The 19,573-nt window shown below is 40.8% G+C and overlaps 2 protein-coding genes across 11 annotated transcripts in view; both read left to right on the top strand.

Annotated features, from left to right (window-relative positions):
* Positions 1-12,086, top strand: part of CREBRF (CREB3 regulatory factor) — a 28,950-nt gene extending 16,864 nt beyond the window's left edge. For 8 of the 10 annotated variants that reach the window (XM_055811550.1, XM_055811552.1, XM_055811553.1 and 5 more), the window contains 5 exons: positions 2,698-2,892; positions 4,821-5,010; positions 5,461-5,534; positions 5,939-6,061; positions 6,295-12,086. In XM_055811550.1, coding sequence (XP_055667525.1) covers positions 2,698-2,892; positions 4,821-5,010; positions 5,461-5,534; positions 5,939-6,061; positions 6,295-6,410 — 698 coding nt within the window. In that variant the 3' untranslated portion in view covers positions 6,411-12,086. Of the gene's footprint in view, positions 1-2,287; positions 2,676-2,697; positions 2,893-4,820; positions 5,011-5,460; positions 5,535-5,938; positions 6,062-6,294 lie in introns of those variants that run through there. The other 2 variants (XM_055811557.1, XM_055811558.1) reach the window with 2 other exon arrangements.
* An 821-nt stretch (positions 12,087-12,907) lies between these two features.
* Positions 12,908-19,304, top strand: BNIP1 (BCL2 interacting protein 1). The gene is made up of 6 exons (XM_055811559.1): positions 12,908-13,065; positions 13,212-13,304; positions 13,430-13,521; positions 13,981-14,082; positions 14,877-14,995; positions 17,110-19,304. Exons 1-6 carry the CDS (start codon positions 12,982-12,984, stop codon positions 17,304-17,306), a joined length of 687 nt encoding a protein of 228 aa, XP_055667534.1. The 5' UTR covers positions 12,908-12,981; the 3' UTR covers positions 17,307-19,304.
* Positions 19,305-19,573: the final 269 nt, after the last annotated feature.

Below are 19,573 nucleotides of genomic sequence, written 5' to 3' on the forward strand. Positions count from 1 at the left end.
TTTGGAGTGCATGAAATACTTCCTTGAAGCCGTAGTGTTGTCTGAGGAAATAATTAGATATAGTGAACTTCAGGAACTTGCAGAAATATCTAAAAATGTGACTGGCTATCAACAATGTTTTTACTGTCACCATGGTACAGGTTTAGCAGTTTTAGTCAAATAGTTACTTGGTCAAATACCAATTGCAAAGGTAATTTATTATGGGAATTATCAGCCCAGACCTTTCTAGCACTTAAACTTTTTTTGCCATTACTGGTGTATTTTATCTATCTCATTTAATAGAAATATTTGGAAATTACTATTTCTCCCATCGAGTAGTGACTACTAGAGATTCCAGAAATGGGAGATGCAACAACTGATTCAGTTTCCAGTAGCAGCTTGAGAAGAAATAGCTGAAAGGGAAAAGTGCTTGTAGAGACATGGAGATTGTTTAACAAATTCGTGTTGCATCCATTCTGAGCACCTGGACCATCAGATGGGGGAAGAAGACTCTTTATATTTGACAGAAGTCAGTATGACTTAATGGTAGGGAAAGGGTTTTTTCTGCTTTTGTTTTGGTGGAGGTTTTTTTGCTTTTAATCTGGTAGGATGCAAAAGTCATGTCTGTCCTGTTCTCTTTTACTGAATTTAACCACGGTGAATTTAAACCTAAAACCATAGTAAGAGATGTGAACAAAGATTTTTTCAGGAGGGACTTGTGCACGGCTTGACAGGTGAATATAAGAACCCTTTCAGACTTTTTAGAAGCCTGCCAAAGAAAGTGAGACTGCGATATGATCTTTGCTAAGAGGAGAGTTCAAGGAGGATGAATACAGCGCAGAAAAGCTAAACAGCCGCGTTGGGCTCCTAGATGTTATGGACTAGGTTAAGACATTGTGCGCTAGATTATTCTATGTAACTTTAAAATGATAGCAGGTCAGTGTTAGTGTTGCAAGGCAGGATGCATTAAGTCAACATAATTTAAGTTGCTAACTTAATTATAGTTTAAATAAGCAAACAGGAAGTCTTGATTTTACCCTTGTACATTTGTACACGTCAGCTCTTAAAGAGATTTGTTTTCATTGGTTGGCTTAATTCTGTGTTATCATGGAGATGGGCTAAATTTATACATATCTATATAATGAGTTGCATAGCTTGACATGTTTTCTCAAGTGGAAAGTAAGTGAGGTTTTTAACATATAGTATTTGATACTTATGTCAAACAGCATTTGTGTAAAATGGAAGTACAGTTAAAAATATTTATGGTATTTGAAATGTAAATTGTCATAATAATTTTGGCTGTATAAGAGCAAATGTTTTATAAAACATGCTTCATTGTTTGATTTGCCTTTAAAATGCTGTCTTTTTAATGCACTAGAGAATCAAAGTAAATGAGTTGACAAGATTACTAGAAACAGAACTTTAAAACTGATTTCATCCTTCTGCACACCTAACTTATTCATACTTTGGGTGATGAGGTGAGAGTCAGACCAAAGCAAGAAAGTTTGATTTTTCCTCTTTCAACTGGTTTTTCAAGTGCAAACAGACTGACTTACTGGACTGTTTTAAAAAGAAGGAAGTGTTTTTGTGCTACTGTTAAAAGATGAAGCAGAGCTCAGGCATGTGGGGTCAAGGCTTCTTAAGTATATGGTCCTTTTGGTGGTTGGCTTTTCTTTTAGCTTCATCAGTGTATGTGGTGTTTTGAAATACATTCTTTTTATAAGTAAGTGTAAATTATTACATGGCATTTTACTACGAAAGGCAATGCAGTTGTCTGGGGTTTTTTAACCTTAGTATAGTTTGTCTTACTTTCTGAAGCATACATAAGATTTTAAAAACTGTGGTTTGTGTTTACATAATTACTCTATAAATATTTATGCTATGTAGGTAATGGCATTACAGTTTCCTTGTACTTCATGAACAGTTCATCTTATCAAGTGCGTCATAATATACCTGTAAAATACTGTATAGTTTTACTGTGGATCATTTTTCTTCATCCCACAAAAGAGGTGAGGAAGAGATTGAACAGCTTGTGTCCATATCCCTTCAATTTAGATGGTCTTTTCTTATGGGCTTTAGGTCATTGTCCTGATAACAGAGCCCCTTTCCTTGAATCTAGTAGAGAGGGGTGGTTTGATTTATTTCCCAAAGGCATTCAAACTCAAAAAGGAGCAGGAGTTGGACTCAGTGATCCTAATGGGTCCTCTCCAACTCGGAATATTCCATGACTGAATAATTTTGCTTTCTTTGTTAGTCTTTCGCTAATCCATCTTCATTATATGCTCCTCTTTCCATGCTTTTTGATTAGAGATTAATGAAAATGTGGAGGCGAGTTAGGATTATGTTCCTGCACAGTCATGGAGAAAATTGTAAGGATGGAAGAACATGCTTCAGCAGCTGTTGTCTGTACCCTGCAGTGGTGTGATTGTGGGGGGAGAAAAGCAACAGAGCTTAGGGGGCCAGAGAACATAAATGGGCTTTCAGTGCATAAATCATTTGTCTCTTTTCAACTAACGAAGCACCATCACTGGCTTAATGTCCATCCCTGGATTTAAGGCAAGTAGCCAGTAGTAGTTGACACTGAAAACCAAGTCTATTAGATAATGTAAAACAGGCCTTGACTGTGGTTTTGCTTATAACTTGACTACTCAGTCCACTGTTAAAGGGCTAGAAACAGTTTTGTCAATATTATATAAACAATGCAATGCATCCTTTTAGGGTATGAAAATGATTCTGTGGAGGATTTAAAAGAAATGACTGCAATATCCTCTCGGAAAAGAGGCAAGCGAAGATACTTCTGGGAGTACAGCGAGCAATTAACACCATCACAACAAGAAAGAATGCTGAGGCCATCTGAGTGGAATCGGGATACGTTACCAAGTAACATGTATCAGAAGAATGGTCTCCATCATGGTAAGAAGGGAGTCCTAATTACAAGTGAACGTCTTTCATTCTGACACCTTCAGTAGCCAAACTCCCATACTTGCAAGTGCTGAGAAGTTGTGTTTTGGCCATGAAAATAAATCATTAAAACACTGTAAGTCTGTTGCTCAGTTAGCAGACTTCTGCACAGTGTCCAAGGAAGGCACAGTGAATATACAGTAGTAACTTTCAGTGTGGTTTCTTCCAGAGGAAGGTGGATGAATTGAGAATTGTAACTTCCAAGGGCTTTCAGTGGAAACCCCAAGAGTTTGAAATTTTCTCAGTGTGATACTGTAAACACATTGGATGGGTCGCTTGGCTGGTGTTGGTCCTGCTAGCTGTTGGGTTTCAGTCTTGCTTGTGTCAGAAGCAAGCTGGAAGTGATCTGAGATGCAAAGTTCATGTTAACTGCAGTATGAACTAGAGGACAAGCAATAAGGCGTAACTGTCTCTTTCTGCTCCTCCCTACTTGTTTCTCCCACCTGTGTGAATGCAGCACAGTGAAGCAGTTACTCTTCTGTGAATAGACCATTTCTTTAAAATACCTTCTTGGAAACGTAAACCAATTGGTCTAACAACTGTGTTTTATTCCCGTAATTTTTTGATTAGGAATTTGCTGTACCGCAGACATGACTAACATCACCCAGAACAAACCACCCTTAGGAGTAATGTTTGTTTTCTTGTCGCAGGACCTCTTTTGGTAGGCTGCTCCATTTGATTTTGGCTTTGAAGGAGAAAATGGAAACCAGCTTCCCTGGTTGTAATGTTAATGTTCCCTCACAGTTGAAAATTACTGTTCTTAACATGGCAGTTTACCTTCTGTTAAACCAAAAGATATTTTTGTTGTTGTTGCTTGTAGGTTTATTCAGGGAAGAAAATATTATTTTAATCTGCTTAGGTTTTCTATGCAGGTTTATCTTGTCCCTATCTAAAGTCCCTATCACTGCTCCTTCTTATGAAGGCTTATATCTATACTTGTTGTTGAACAACAACCAAACATGCCTTGAGGACTCAGTCCCACCAGACACTTGGAGGAGCAAGTGACCTTTAAGTCAGGTGTGTATGCAAGGGATTTGAAGGATCAAACACTACTTAATATCCAGAAGCTACAGTATATAACACATGCAGGATTTTTTTTATTTTCATATACATACACCTTACCAAGGCCATCTACTACCTCAGATAAATCATGCTAAATTATCAGCTCTCTAATAAATATTTCTGTAGCTGGTTTTGTTAGTTTTACTAACATTTTCATGCAAGTGTCTGTAACAACTGGAATTTTTAACAGAAATCTAGAAAAAGACACATGGCAAGGGGCAGAGAATCTTCAGGAGCATAGATTTTGTCTTGGAATATGTATATCTCTTCAGGAAAATCTGGCCCTAAATAGCTTCAAATACATATAAAAGGGGTTAACTGGCCTTTATGTGGATCATTTAAGCTCAGTGTCACTGAAGATTGTTTCAGTATGAGGCCTCAACACTCTTCCTATTAATACAGAACTTTAGCAATAATATTAATTAGGAATTCAATCAACCTGTGTGTGCATGAGCATCTATTGGTTGAACCCATGAGTTAGCAAGTTACAGCTGGGGCAAAACAACAGGGTTTGAACTTGTGACATACGTTTTTTAGCACAGTTGTGTGTGTACTGTCTTTCACATCCAGTAGCCTGGCCAGCAGTATTTGCTCTTATCTGATCTGGATATCATATGAATTGTACAAAGCAGTTTGTCTGGAAACTCTCTTGCTATTGTGAAAGGCCGTAGGGATCACATGATTCCAGTCCATTCTCTTGTAATGAACAGAGGAACTTAAACTGCACCCAAAAAAATACATATTTAGGAATTTTTTTTCACAGCTTTATGTACATATTGTGTCACTTCCCAACCCAATTTCCTGCATATTTCAAACAGGAAAATATGCAGCAAAGAAGTCACGGAGGACTGATGTAGAAGACCTGACTCCCAACCCCAGAAAATTGCTACAGATTGGTAATGAATTGAGGAAGCTGAATAAGGTGATCAGTGACCTGACACCAGTCAGTGAACTTCCCTTAACTGCCAGACCGAGGTCAAGAAAAGAAAAGAACAAGCTGGCTTCCAGGTAAATATTAGATAACGCTACAAGGATTAATAAACTTTTATTACTACAACTGTACAATTAAGATCTAACTAATCTTTGCCTCAAGAGTTCCTGCTTCATCGTGGCAGTTCCTGCAGTGGGCCAATTACCAGTTTTATCAAAAAGCAGGGCAACTGGCAGTTCGGAGATGTAGTTTGCCCGTTCCCTAGATAACGATGTATTTCCACTGGAGGCTGGTTTACTTAGCTGCAGGGCAAATGATTGATACAGTGATAAAATCCACAAGTGTGAAATGGTAAGCAAATACAGGTAGCAGAGTGCTTTCAGTGGAGGTGAGTCAGTAAAGAAATGATTTTGTACATCACAGCTCTGGGAGTATTGGTTGGTAAGTTTGTGTGGCAAACAGACAGATGGTCTTAGGATTCTGGAATTTTTGTTAGTGTTCTAATTCTTCCCCTCTTCTTACTATAGGGCTTGTAGACTAAAAAAGAAAGCCCAGTATGAAGCCAATAAAGTAAAACTCTGGGGTCTCAACACGGAATATGGTAAATACAACTCTTCACATCTTAATTTTTCTTTTTGTTCAGACACGTCTGTGTTTTGCACCGTTGTGTAACCTGGGTCATACCTGACAGTTTATACAGAAAACAGGGTTGGTACAAACCTAACGGTTTTGTTAATACAAAATCAGTGCACTCCATAAAGTGTATGTAGATTGGGTTACCTAGTGTGTTGAGCTACTTTACAGATGGAAATTATGCAAATGTATCCAAGTAATGTAAATAGTTGTGAAAATATGTTTACAGATGTAAAGTAGTACTTCTTAATTTTACAGTAAATGTGATGTGACACCTTTGACACTTAACAGATTACAGTGTGTGGACAACTGTGGATCTCTTGCTCCAGAGGGAATGTGCTGTAGATCTAAACCAGCTTTTTCTCTTTGCAGATAATTTACTCTTTGTGATCAACTCCATTAAACAAGAAATAGTTAATCGGGTACAGGTACCTAAAGATGATAGAGGAATCAACATGGAACAAAAGTTGAACATACTTATTAAAGACACTCTTGGTAAGCAGTAAACTTAACATACTTGCATGCATGTGAAGAGACATACAATCTATGTTAGATTGCAAATAATGTCTGGAATAGAGAAAAGAAAGAAGCACTTCCTGATTTCAGTTACCTGTGCCTTTTTGTTGGCTACTAACTAGTGTTCATTGGCTTTGTATTACTTACAGGAACATACAAATACGTGCAGTGAATAGTAACCTTACAGGATGTTTTCTTACCCTCCTTTTTAGGGCTACCTGTAGCTGGACAGACATCAGAATTTGTGAATCAAGTTTTAGAGAGGACTGCAGAAGGAGACCCCACCGGTGGCCTTGTAGGGCTACGAATACCAATGTCAAAAGTTTAAGATATGAGTTCAGCTATACTCATCATTCAGATTCTACCTGTGTTGTCAAGTACTTCATTGTAAATTGCATTCTGGTCTGCATGTCAGTTTAGCATTACCTAAACACTTACAGTTAGGTTCCATTGTTTTTAAATAACAATGTAATAATTCAAAGTGTGATATAAAATGCTTAATAGCATTTTTGGACCATAAACCAGATAGTTTCAAAGCTGCTTTAAGCTTAAAACAGAGATGAGAATTATTTTAAAATTAAGTTATGTAGGACCAGAATATATTACTTTTGTTTTAGAAGCAAAAACATGGTTTTGCTAGTAAAAATTTGTAGCATATGCCAGACATTGTGACAGGTTTATGCTCCAAGTAAAATAAGAGGAAGCTGTCAGTTTAGGGAGTTTTTTGTTGTTTTGTTTTGGGGTTTTTTAGTATTTGGATTTTCTTTGGTTCTTAAAAAACAGTAAGCTTTCTTTGCAACCATTAACTTGTACATAGCACACGTGGCATTAGAGCTAGTGTGCCATATAAAACTTTTAATTTTCTGAGCTTAATATAGTATTTAAATGTCTGTGCAAGCAAGAGAAAAAAAAGTATATTCTTTGTGCCTTGTATTTTGGGGGGAGAGCTATCAGTATAAGCTGGTAAAGTTTTGTATGAAGAAAACCCTGAGGGGAAAAACCAAGATGTATAGATGGTATGATTATAGGTTTTAATGTATTTGTTCCAGCTCTTAAATTTTTTGAATGTATATAGGAATATGTTGAAAATGTAGATATATGCCACAGAGTCTATGTATTGTATAAAAGATGGCTCTAGAAAACTAAATTTCGGTACTTTGGCCGGAAGAAAACAAATACTTGCACATTAATGCGATTGTTTATTTTTGTACCAAAGACAAATGCAACTGATATGGCAAACTGCCAGTCTAAGTAAAGTTTTGCACAGCTTATATGATACTGTACTGAATGTAAAAACAAACGAAAAAAAGAAAAAAAATTAAAGGTCAGGGTTAGGGATCTTACTGAACTGTGAATTTTTTTGTTTGGGTCCAATTATCTACAGAAGGAGCATTCATACGTAACAATATTATTTTGCTGTTCTTGTAGTTCGCTTCCATGGTAGATAAGTTGGTGGCCGTCTCGGAGTCTTTAAATCTTTTTTCTCTGCACTTACTGTAGGAGATTTTAATATATTTGGATTTTAGTAAGCTATTGGTAAAATAGTTTTCAACTTTGAGAATTTAAAAAAATATTTAGCTTGTTGTAGTATACTTCCACCAAACAACCAAAATAAAATTATTTTTATTGTAATGTGTATATATGTAAAGAGAAAAAAGAGCTACAAATATCTAATTCCTTAGTTGCCACTTTTCCAGTTGATGTATTATTATGCATGTGATGTTTCCAAGGATCAACACAGGCTTCAAACAAACAAAAAAAAAATTTATAGACTTTTATATTTTTGTACAGGTATTTCGAAACTAGCTTCTTCAAACTTATATGTGACTTATTCTTGTTAATTCAGTAGTTTCTATGATTGAGGAATATTAACCCACAGTTCTTATTTGCTCTTCTGCTAATAAGAGTTGGCTTTGTAGTCAGTGTTAACGTACAGATTAAAAGCTTTAGCCTTTGATGAGAAAGTCTTTTATCTCAAGGCAAGATCATTCTCTGGTTTCATGGACCCCCACCCCCTTTTCCTCCCTGTTCTTTCTCTCCCTATTTAAAGATGACAAAACACTGTTTACTGAAAATAGGAATACCAAATATTTTCAAATGTAGCTGCTGAAAAAAAAATGCAAAAGTCCATGAAGGCTTTCTCCCCGCTCCCTTTGGGGAACTTCTCCATTTCTAGTTTGTCTAAGTTTGTTTGTACTGTGATTCCTTTTTGTTTGTAAGTAGATTATTTTTATATCCAAGCTTGTACTATAAAAAAAAAAAGGCTGAAGCGGTAATAGTGCAGTAAGAGTGGCTGATGGAGGTGGCAGTCCTGCCACATACTTGTGAGTGTGCACACAGCTTACTTTGTATCTAAATATTTTGGAAGACTCAAAAGGGAGGAGGAGGCCAAAATACCACTACTGAGCTGTACGGAAAGTCTTTCCTACAAGAGACTGAACAAATACCCAGGGCAATTTAGGCAAAACTTTGTAAATCCACTTAAGACTTGCAAAATCTGAGTGGAATGTGGGTGTTCTTGTTTCAGGTGGTTTTGTTGTTAGGGCGAGGCGAGAGTTGGCTGCTGCTTTACACAGTGGGTCAGATGTATTCCTGTTGTAATTATTGCCGGTGTTGCAGTTATTCTGGAGATGCATACGGCCCATAAAACCCGACAAAGAATGTCTCTTGTGAAGTTAAGGCCATGTCTGTACCAAGATTTGAATACTGTTCCTTTCGGATGAATGGTGTTACCGTGCTGCTCAGATACAGGCGGTCCTTATGCTATATCCAAACTCTGTAGACAAGGCAGCACTTCTAAACATTAAGAGAGCAGTTTTGCAATCGGGTAAAAGCTGTGACAAATTAAACTGACAAGGTATTAAAAAGCCCCCTTTGTACTGCTCAGAAATACTGGGCAAATATAACTTTATAGCTTTTTATTTTTGTCTGAAAACCAGAATATGATTTTGGTCTAGCATTTCAAAGTAGACTTTGAATCTTTAGTGAATTCCATACCCTTGCATTTCAGTGTTTTCTGTGTATTATTTTAAGTTAAAGCTTTTAAATAGTTGAGCTTTTTAATGTCGACACTTTATTTTGTAACTATTTATATGTATGTATATCTTAGACAAGCACTTTGTTTAAAAAAAAAAAAAAAAAAAAAAAAGAAACTGCGTTTTATATGATTCCTGCCACTTGCTGCTAACTCTGGGCTGGTCAGAATGCTGCAGCGATACTTGATACAAATAAAACCTGGCAGTAAAATGTAGAGTAAAGATAAGACCTTTTGCTGGTTTAACTTTATCATAAAGGTGACATAGGCAAGCTGTGCAGCTTTACATTTTAACCAGGGGACTCTGTGGCATTTAAACCGTCTAGAAATGGTTGTACTTTAATGCCAGTAACAATCTGCTTCCTCTAGTGTCATTAAAATATATACATTTAGTGTATACTTATCACAAACAAAAATCTTATAAGGGTATAAAAACCAACAAATGTACATGTTCTGTTTTTTGGCAATTGTGGCATGCATTTTTGGATGATCTTTAGAGAATACCATTTTCTAAAGATTTTCAGTGTTCATACATGGTATGTGGATCTTAATGAAGTCCTGGATTTTTTTTGTTTGTTTTTGAGTGTAGGCATTGTGAATATTCACTTTTAATCCTATATCCAAAAACAATTATATATTTTTGATTTAATACAAACAAAAGCTCTTCCTTTTTCTGATACACTGGATTCTCTAGAATTTGTTTCCATATTAAAAGCATGCTGTCATAACTGCTCTTGTTGAGATCTCGTCAGTCTGAACTTAGGTGCCACAGTCTGAATCGATGGACCGCTTGTTCTGCTGTACCATGTATGATTCTCGTCCTTTCCTACTTCCTTCATGACAGATGATGATGTGGCTTTATATTGTGCCTTACTTGTACATCTAGAACTAAATGTTTTTCATTCCCTCTGAACTCTTCAAACCTAACCCTTCTGAAATGGAATCAGAGCTGATAAAAAGTATCCTGAAGAAAGTCTGGATAGATCTGATTTCAGTTTCTCTCGGTAGTAGTCCTTTTGTATTTATATGGAAGACTAGTTTTTGAATGGCCTTGTAAAACGTGGGGGTGCTCATGAAGGGTGTTTTTTAGCCCTAAACCCCTTTTGCTAACGCTTCCTTTCATGGTTTATTGAACACATTTTCAGATACTTGGTGAGTACTTTTTTTGGATGAGAGAGACTTACTACTAAAGCTATGTTTACGTGTGGATGGGCTGGATTTTCTTATCATACCAGTTGAAGTCATTGTGATTTAATGAAGTTGCATTGCTGTAAAGCTGATGTGAGAGTCAGGCTCAGCTGCATTCAGTTCCTAATTCTTTATAGACAGACTTTTTTTTTTCCATATGGAGAGGGCCAGGAAAAAGGTTTGGGTTTTGTTGGGTTTTTGTTTGTTTTTGTTTTGTTTTTTAAAAAAGAGCAAACAAGAAAACCCTAACATGGATGAAGGGTCTTTAACTAACCTAAAAGCAACCAGATGCTTCTGAAGTAGTGGTGTCAGTTTTGATTTTATTTTTAAAAGATGCCCCACTAATATTTATCTGACATTTGCCTTTGTTAATAAAATGGTTAGCTTATTTACAAAATGTAAAGACTGGATGTGCTTTTCTTTTCCATAAATCATTTAAACATAGCTATTTTTTTAAAGCTGTAAAGGCTTTATCAGGAGAATTTCAAAGGGTTGTATACAAGTTGTCTTCAGCAGAAACAGCAAATGCAATTCTGTTCCTCAAACGTGCTTGCTAGTCTTCCTGAAATTCTGTTGAGGCATAACCCAGTTATGAACCGTGAATGTTAGGATCTGTCTTTGGCCTTGAGACCTGAATTTCAAGAATGCGTCTAATCATGATTTTATTTTAAGTTGGAGGCTTCGGTTGAAATCATCTAGTTAAGTGTGCTGCTAGGTGTGGTCTTGGCTTATTGACACAGCCTTGCACACAGCTGAGGTTTATTTTGTTTACCCCAGGGATCGTGTGAAGTACATTTCAAACAGTTACTGCTTCAGTGACTGATTCTTCTTGTAACTGTATTAAGGGCATTAGTATGTTGAGAAAACACCACTCTTGACTATCTCCCAATATAATAAATTGGGATTCTTAAATGTCATTAGTGAAAGATGGCACTTTTAGGTTATATCTTCCTTGCAGCATACAGAAATGTCTCTATCTTTCTACAATTTACATTTCACAATATGCCATGTTTTCTCCCCCAGTGCTTCTAACATGATAAGAAGGTGTATGTGTGCACTGAATTGTAATCCTCAGCCTCTTACACACTCATGAACTTCCACAGGAGCAAATACTGACTATGCATTTATTGTCTTTCTAATGAGCTGTGGAGCTAAAGGTGGAGCCAGAGCTATCTCAAGCCACGCTGCTTTTTTTTTCTCCATAAAAAAAAAAACAACTCAAAACTTTGGAGGTAACATCAGTGTTCTGAGATTTTCTTGGGTGAAGAATATTTTGTAGTCTGATATCTGTGTATCTCAAATTTGGCCGAGTTCACTAGCTACTGTAAGGAAAACTTCGGACTGGATTTGGTATTGGCAAAAGCACTTTTCTTGTATTTGGTATTGGCAAAATCTTCTGATTAAGGAACAGAACCTAGTAGCAGCACTTTAATTTTCTTGAGGTTTTTTATTATGGTGGATATTTATACATTCTGATTTGAATCATCTATCCTTGCAGAATATTACACCCAAGGAAAACTTACTGCTCAGTATTTGTTGCCGGGTAAACTCTTGAGGCTGATGGCACATGCGGATGTAGGTGATTGATGGAAAAAAAAAAAAAAAAAGAAAGAAAAAAAAGGCATTTTAAACAAAACATGGCATCCTGTTCTGCCTACGCTTGGGGTCATGATTGTAATGCTGTCCTTGATATTATTCTATAATCAACTTCCAACTGGAGCTCAGCAAAACTTACTGAAAGTCTTGTCTCTGTTAGAAAATAAATTTACCTTGTTAAAAGCATGATCTGTTAAGAATTGCAATGTTTAATGTTGGTTAATAGTTGTGCAGTTTTTATTTTTTTGAAGAGAGGCACAATTAAACTATTGACTTTGTTTACTCTGTCACCCTCGGTCCCTAGCACTTCTATCCAGATACAAATACATCAATGTATGCAACATCCTTTGTAATTTAAAATAAAAATTGTGGAGGAAATACCGTCTCCAGTCATTGGGGGGGTGACGGTGGATGGTGCAGCGTCTCTTGCAGTCAGCGCCCTCCTGGCACCGGCAGCAGCTCCCCTTCGGCAGGGATGGGGGCTGGGTGCGGCAGCAACTCGGTTTTCCGCGCGGCTCCTGCTGACCGCTGCGGGGCCACCGGCAGCGCTGGGCTGCAGCCCGCCGCCCCCGGGCTTGCCGGCACGGCCGGGAGGATGCGCTGGGATCCGGGATCCAGGCTCCCGGGAGAGGCACCCGGGGAGCTGCTGCGCGGCTCGCCCCGTGCCTCTCCCCCGGCTGCGGGGGACCCCTGCGCCCCTGGCCAGCCCTACTACGGGCCTCGGCCTGTTCCCTGCGTCCCGGGGGGGCTGGCGCGGCCCCCTGCCACCCCTGCTTCTCCCGGCTGCCCCGCAGCTGTTCCCTCGGGCCCGTTTTTATCTCGGGAGGGCACAGGGCCCCTCCCCGGCCCTCAGCCGCCTTGTGCTTGACGGGCCGCCCGCCACCCGCAGGGCTACGGGGCTGGCAGCGCGGAGGGACGCGCCGCGCGGTACTCAGCACCGGGCCGCCGCCGGCCCCTCAGCGCAGCCCCGCGGCGGCGGCACAAGGCCCGGGGAGGCGCCCGCCCCTGCCCGCTCCTCGGTGCCCACAGGCGGCGCCCGCGGGCCGGCGGCGGAGCCGCGGCCTCTCCCTTCCCGCGCAAGATGGCGGCGGCCGGCGGCGTGCCGGTGCGGGTCTGCCACCAGGAGATCGTCAAGTTCGACCTGGAGATCAAGGCGGCCGTGCAGGTACCGCCGCCCGCCCCCGCGGCGGGTTCCCCCTGCCGGGGCTGCGGGGCGGCCGCTGCTTTGCGGGGGGTGCCCGGGGGTGTGTGTGCGGTGCCCGGGGGGGGGTGCCCGGCGCGGGCCGCGCTGACCGGGCCGCTGCCTTGCAGGACATCCGGGACTGCCCGGGGCCGCTCGGCGCCCTCACGGAGCTCAACGCCGTCGTGAAGGAGAAGTTCCGCCACCTCCGCGGCCGCATCCAGGTGAGGCCGAGGGCCGGGGGCGGGGGGCCGGCCCGGCGGGGGGGGCTGTGGCGTCAGCCCGCTTCTGGCTCGCCGCTGGGCCCCAGGCCCTGATGGGATTTTCGTGTTGCGGCTTTGCACCACAGGAGCTGGAGCAGATGGCCAAGGAGCAGGATAAGGAGTCGGAGAAGCAGGCCTTGCTGCGGGAGGTGGAAAACCACAAGAAGCAAATGCTGAGGTGGGTCGGGCAGCCCCTGCTCCCTGCAGGCCCCCTGCACCCTGAGGTGATCCAGCCTCCCCCAGCGCCGAGCAGCGCCTGTGCTGGCACTGACACGGTGCTGTGTTGCCCAAGACCAAGAGCAGATGAGGGGTAGAAAGGACAGGACTGCCGCCTTCTGCTTTCCTCTCTCCTGTCCTGACACCATCACCATGGTCCAACCCTTTGAGGAGCTGACCCTGTAAGCAGGTGGCTTGAGAGTCTGTCATTTCACAGCTGGCACAGTTTTCTTCTTCCCTCGCCTCATAAGCTATACACTTCGGAGAAGAAATGATAGCAAGTGTTTTGTTGTTCTGTGGTGTGATACAAAGTCCACGCATCACTGGGGTTCTCAGTTTCAGTGGTGGTTGCTCTGTGAAAATAGTTTTTGCTTGCAAGCTGTTCCCATCGTGTTACAACGTTGTCCTCTTGTGATTTCAGCAATCAGGCAGCTTGGAGAAAGGCGAATCTAGCTTGCAAAATTGCTATCGACAACTCTGAGAAAGATCAACTGCTGCAGGGAAGAGACTCCTTAAGACACAGGTATTAGACCATCCCACTGTGATCTGAGCTTTAAGCAGCGTATGCTATATTCACTAGTTTTGAATGGAAGCGACATGATGGTTTTAAGTTATTTAATTTTATCTGGAACGTAGCTTTTCTAAGGTGCCAGGAAGGAAATCTGTTGCTGGCCCTCACCTTCCCTTTGCAGCCTTGTAACAGCTGCAATGAACCTTGGGCTACATGGTTTCTAATGAGTGCATTTACCTTTTGTGAAGATTTAAACTGTTAAGGATTGTGGTCATTTCATGTTTTCTTGGTGTTGGCTTGTCTAAGTAGAAAAGTGAGCCTTCATAGTTTTTCTGACCACCTTTTACATTGATTCCAGTCAGGGTTATAAGTATATTATAAGTAGTGGATCACTATGGAAGCTGTTCTCACATGCAAATCTGGATGTAAGTGTACACGGTTCCTGTATTGAAAGCAACAAATGGGATACCCAGGATAATAAAGTGGTATCAGTGCTTCCATACCAGCTCATACTGAAGTCATGGATGAGTAAGTTGTGAAATACGGGCCCCTGTGAGATTCTGAGCCACTAGCAGTTGTTTTGGTTCATTACTTTAATGTTCCGTGGGGTTTTGGGTTTTTTTTAATGTTTAGTGAAGATAATCTGAATTTCTCATGCTGTAAAAAATAGTTGAGTCTTTTGTACAGTGGCGGAAGTGTTTGGTGCCAAGCTCTGTTCTAAGCTCTCTGGCGGCAGCATTTCCCCCACAGTACCTGCAGACATAATTTTATCCCTTCCTGCTTTACTTTTTACCTTTCTTTTCCAGGAAGACTACAAAGGAAAGTCTGGCAGAGAGTGCAAGTAACATCACAGAGAGTCTGATGGGCATTAGCAGGATGATGTCACAACAAGTCCAGCAGAGTGAGGAGACTGTGCAAACCCTAGGTACAGATGTTTGGGGTTTGGGTATGGATTAGATGATTGAAGCACCTTTTGCCAGTTCTGTTAGAGTAGGGAGACACAAACGGACGTGGCATGGAGCATAGTGGACATGTGCTTTGCTGTAGGAGAACGTACTACAATGATAATTGAAGGGCCATCCAGCAGAACTCCTCTTACAGTTTGACATAAATAGAAAATAATAATATACATTGCATGGACCTGTTTGTTGGCGTTTCTGTTTCACGATAATGAAAAGTAAGAGGGCAGGAAGAAGGGGGCAGGGTGAGGAGCTTTTGTTTTAGTTTCACATAAAAGCAATTGTAAAAGCCATGTGAGTTCACATCGTGCTAAGGGTGTGTTTGGTGTTACTCTGTGCTGCTGTCCTGCCATGCATTTGGTATCGGTAGGGAAAATAAAAGCGTGGGTACAGGTCCATACACAGAGGGAACAGTGTGTGTGGAGGACTGTTTTCACCCAGTCTCCATCCAGCTGGGATGACTAAGAGAGAGGGAGATCAAGTGACTTGAACCCGAGGTCACTTGCTCTGTCAGCAGTGCATCAGGGACTGTGAAACCAAGATTTCACCCAGTTCTTTGGCTTAGACTCCTAAGACAATAAATCAAGTGACCTGTCACAACTGCTGATTCATGAAGCGTTCAGAAGTTGGATCTATGTTGCCTGGGCCTCTTACTAGCTGTGCTTTTGGGCAGAAGAGAGAACAGTTTAAAGATGAGGATAAATAACACAGCTTTTGCCTTCCTTGTTTTCTGCCCCTATCTGAGGATGGCAGCTGGGCACGGTTTGTTCATGTAAAAGTAGCATGTTTCTTCTCCCATTAAAAAGACAGTTTGACAGACACTTTTTCACCCTGTTTCTGACTGAACAGCGCTTGGAGTTCATCAAGGGAAAAACCATCAAAGGTCATTTACAAAACCCAGCTGCAAATTCTGAATCAGTAGTTAGAGTTTCCTTTTTTCTGAGCAAGTCCTTTCCCAGTAGGCAGTGAATAAATGCAGCCACGAAGCAGGGAAGCTCTACTTCGTCATTAACAATGTGAAACAAGTTTTCTATTTTCATTTGGATCAAAATGCTTCTTTAAGATGGTATGTAATGGTTTGAAAAATATTACGGATGTGTTTCTACTATGCTTGTTTCTGTAACACACTTGGAGCTTGGCCTGTCTTTAATCAGTCAGTTCAGTAGAGAGTGTGTTACCCGCATTCACTGCTGTACAGGGTGTGCGTTCTGTAATATAAGAAAAAGGGAACTCCTGGGCTTTTGCTTTCGTACAGTAATTTGAAAGGAGGAAGGCTGAGGAGCTTGGGGCATTTGTTTGTTTGCTTGTTTATTGTCTCACAGGGAAAGAGAAGTTGAAAGGAACCGATGTACCATCTTACTGTTTTGGAATATCTTCAAATTCTGTCTTTAGTTGAGACCAATCAACGCACTTTTTCCCTAGTTGATTTTCTGGGGTTTTTTATTAGGAAAAAAGCCCCAAAGAATTATGATTGCCAAAAATAACTGTTAAAAACTGTTTAAATTGTTAGAGCTGAGTAATTAAGGATCTCTTGCTGCTGCATGCTGCTTTTTCACTTTCTGCAATCTCATCTGAATCACACTGATTCAGGTTCTAGCTTGGGGGAACAGTTTCAGTTGTGCATTTAATATATTCAAATACTGACCTGTCCTACTGCTGCTTAGAGGTGCTGCTGACAGTGATGGTGATCTCTCCCCCTTAAATCGGTGGTTCAAGCACCGTTCTTATTTCACTCTGCTTCTAGCGAGCTCTCAGGTAGCACTGACTTTGTTCATAAAAAATCTGAACTAGATTTTTATCTGGTAACCTGAAAATCAAAAATTCAGCAACAGGACGTAGGGCCTTTAAGCCATTCAGTACTCTTGCTTTGCTTTGCATTTTTCTTTAGCACGTCAAGACTAATGAGTTGTGAAAGCCTCTGCAAGAACAGTCTGCATTTGTCTTACCCATAAGTCAGTCTGACCTAGAAGGATCTCCCAGGCACTGTCTGTATTGCCAAATATTGCATGCTTGTAGCCTTTGTCATGTATTTTTGAAGCACAACTAGCTGATTTCTATTCTTTCTTCCCCTTAATTTCAGCCAATTCTTCACGAACCATCCTGGAAGCAAATGAAGAATTTAAGTCCATGTCTGGGACAATTCAGTTGGGGCGAAAGCTCATAACAAAGTACAATCGCAGGGAACTGACGGACAAGCTGCTCATCTTTCTCGCCCTTGCCTTATTCCTAGCCACGGTGCTCTATATTTTGAAAAAAAGACTCTTTCCATTTTTGTAAAATTCCAAAGCTAAACTGAACTATTACAAAAGATCAGAAAGAGATGGAGTAATAATGGTAGGGCTTTTAAATAAAATCATAAAGGGATATTGCAATAGCTGAAAGAGCATTAGAGCAGGCATGACTTTATACTGTTCCCGCAGAGCATGTGACCTGCCTAAGAAGAGCTTAAATGAGCATGAGGTGGGAAGAAGCAGGTAGAGCAAGGTATGGAAAGAAGAAACACCACTTTGCCTGTAGGTTTGGGGAACCAAACACGTGAGGAAGGAGGCGCTGAAAGGTGCCAGTCTTAACTTTCAACCTCCCTTCATTTTGCCTTGAAATTCACTTTTGTCCTTGGCATGGACTGGAAGCTGCTTTGATACCTGTGTGTAAGGTGCCGAAAGTAAGAGGAAGGATGAAAGAAACTCACATACATTCCGTTAATAAATATTTATTGTATCTATGTAAACTGAGTTTTGTTTAAAAACAAAGTCTAATGGATTGAAAGAGCCTGAACAACTTCCCATGTGAAAATTCTGCTTAATACTTAACAGCAGCAGTTGCTTACAGGTTGTTTTTTTTCTGGGAGCATAGCACACGTGCAGTCTGGCTGTGTTCCTTAGGAGGGCTCCGTCCAAAGCAAACATGGGGCCCCATTTGTTACTGTTCATTCACACGATATATTTGAGAATTGCATTGCGAATCTGTTGAAATCAAAAACCTTTTTGCTCCTTTTCTTTATAAAATTCCACTGCCATGTTGTATGTTTGTAAGGTTTTCTTGCTCGTAGGGTTGATCTTTTCTCAGGTAATCATTGCAAGAGGTTTTGTTCTTCAGTAGTGGGAGTTGATTTGCTTTAATAGCATAAATGCCAGCCTGCCACACTCCACATAGTACCTGGAAGTAGCACAAACTGCACTGCAGCGTTCTTAAAACTGATGTTGCCTCTGGAAATTGTTTTATTGCTTCTTCAGAGCTGACTGGTAATGTTGACATATGGTTTAGGAAATTCTCACAGAATGGTTAAATACTGCCTTAATTTAGTAGTCAGAAGTAAACTTTTTTTAAAAAATATATATGTTAGGAAACATGATGTCAAGCAAATTACGGTGTATAAATTTATGTGAAATTTGAGGCTAGGTTACCTTTGTAGGTAGTTCTCCATAGTACATTTAGGGAGGAGAGATGACCAGACTATTACTTTGTCATTCTAATATTAATTTACTAGATCTTATCAGCGGTCACAATTTACCCTTTTGCTGGCAGCTGCTACAAGCCTGGCTAAATACAGAAGAGGAAGTAGGTTGTAGTAATCCAAACTGGAGTACAGGACAGTGGAAGTGACGATGGTGTGTCTATGCATAAATAAGAAAAGCTGGAAAGTGTAATGGAGTTCAGAATCAAGGGCTCTGCCTGCAGAGTCGGTTCCTGAGCCTTTCTTACTCATGTAGTAGCGAGGCGTTTGGTAACCTCGGCGCTGGGAGTGGTGTATCCCACAGAGGGCACTACTGCCTGGGAGTCTGGAGCGTTTCCTCGCACTGGAAGTCCTGTAATATGCAGGCTAGACAGCATGGATGTGGCTTTGTCTGTACCGTTTTATTCATCGATTTTTAGTGCAGCCTTCGTAATAGCCTTTCCTGAGATACAGAATTACACAAAGATTGAAATAAATTGACAATGTGCGTGTTCTAGTTTTGAATAACAGAGAAATTACTCAGCTTAAAAAAGGGAAACGCACAAAGCTGATGAATGTGTGCTTTTTGGTAATAATAAAAGCGTTGCTTTGGTAAGAAGTCTTCTGATAAGCACGCTGCTAACCAAGGTCAGGTTTGTATACTACAAGTGTTTTGTAGTCTGCGAGTTGGGGCCACAGTGGAGCAGGTTTCATCCTGCTCAGTGATGCTGGCAGTTGTGTCTCTAGCACTGGGCTCCTGCCCCCTCCGGAACCCAGTCCTTGTGCCCCTCTGCTCAGAATGTACAAGCATCGAAAGGGTAATAAAAGTGTGTTCGCCTGTCCCCCTGTCTTGGAAAATGTGGCTGTAAATACAAATAATATTTAAGACATGAAGATTATTTAAACTGTAATTATGTTTCAAATGAATTGCTGTGCAGCAGTTCCTATTCCCCAGGTGAGCAGCGCAGTGCTATCAGATGCAACTTCAGAGCAGTCAATAAAATTCTCTTTTTATGCACTGCTTCCTGCTCCTAGGCCAGATGTAGCAGTGTGGCTTTATTTCTTTCAGCCGAAAACAGTCTCGTCTTTCTGAAACACGGTACCTGCAGGT

This window comes from Falco peregrinus, chromosome 8 (genome assembly GCF_023634155.1).
Source record: "Falco peregrinus isolate bFalPer1 chromosome 8, bFalPer1.pri, whole genome shotgun sequence".
NCBI classification, from domain to species: domain Eukaryota; kingdom Metazoa; phylum Chordata; class Aves; order Falconiformes; family Falconidae; genus Falco; species Falco peregrinus.

Coding starts and splice junctions, on each gene's coding strand:
- BNIP1 (XM_055811559.1), top strand. CDS start 12,982: ATGGCGGCGGCCGGCGGCGTGCCGGTGCGGGTCTGCCACCAGGAGATC. Junction 13,305..13,429: donor ACCTCCGCGGCCGCATCCAG/GTGAGGCCGAGG, acceptor TTTGCACCACAG/GAGCTGGAGCAGATGGCCAA. Junction 13,522..13,980: donor CACAAGAAGCAAATGCTGAG/GTGGGTCGGGCA, acceptor TTGTGATTTCAG/CAATCAGGCAGCTTGGAGAA.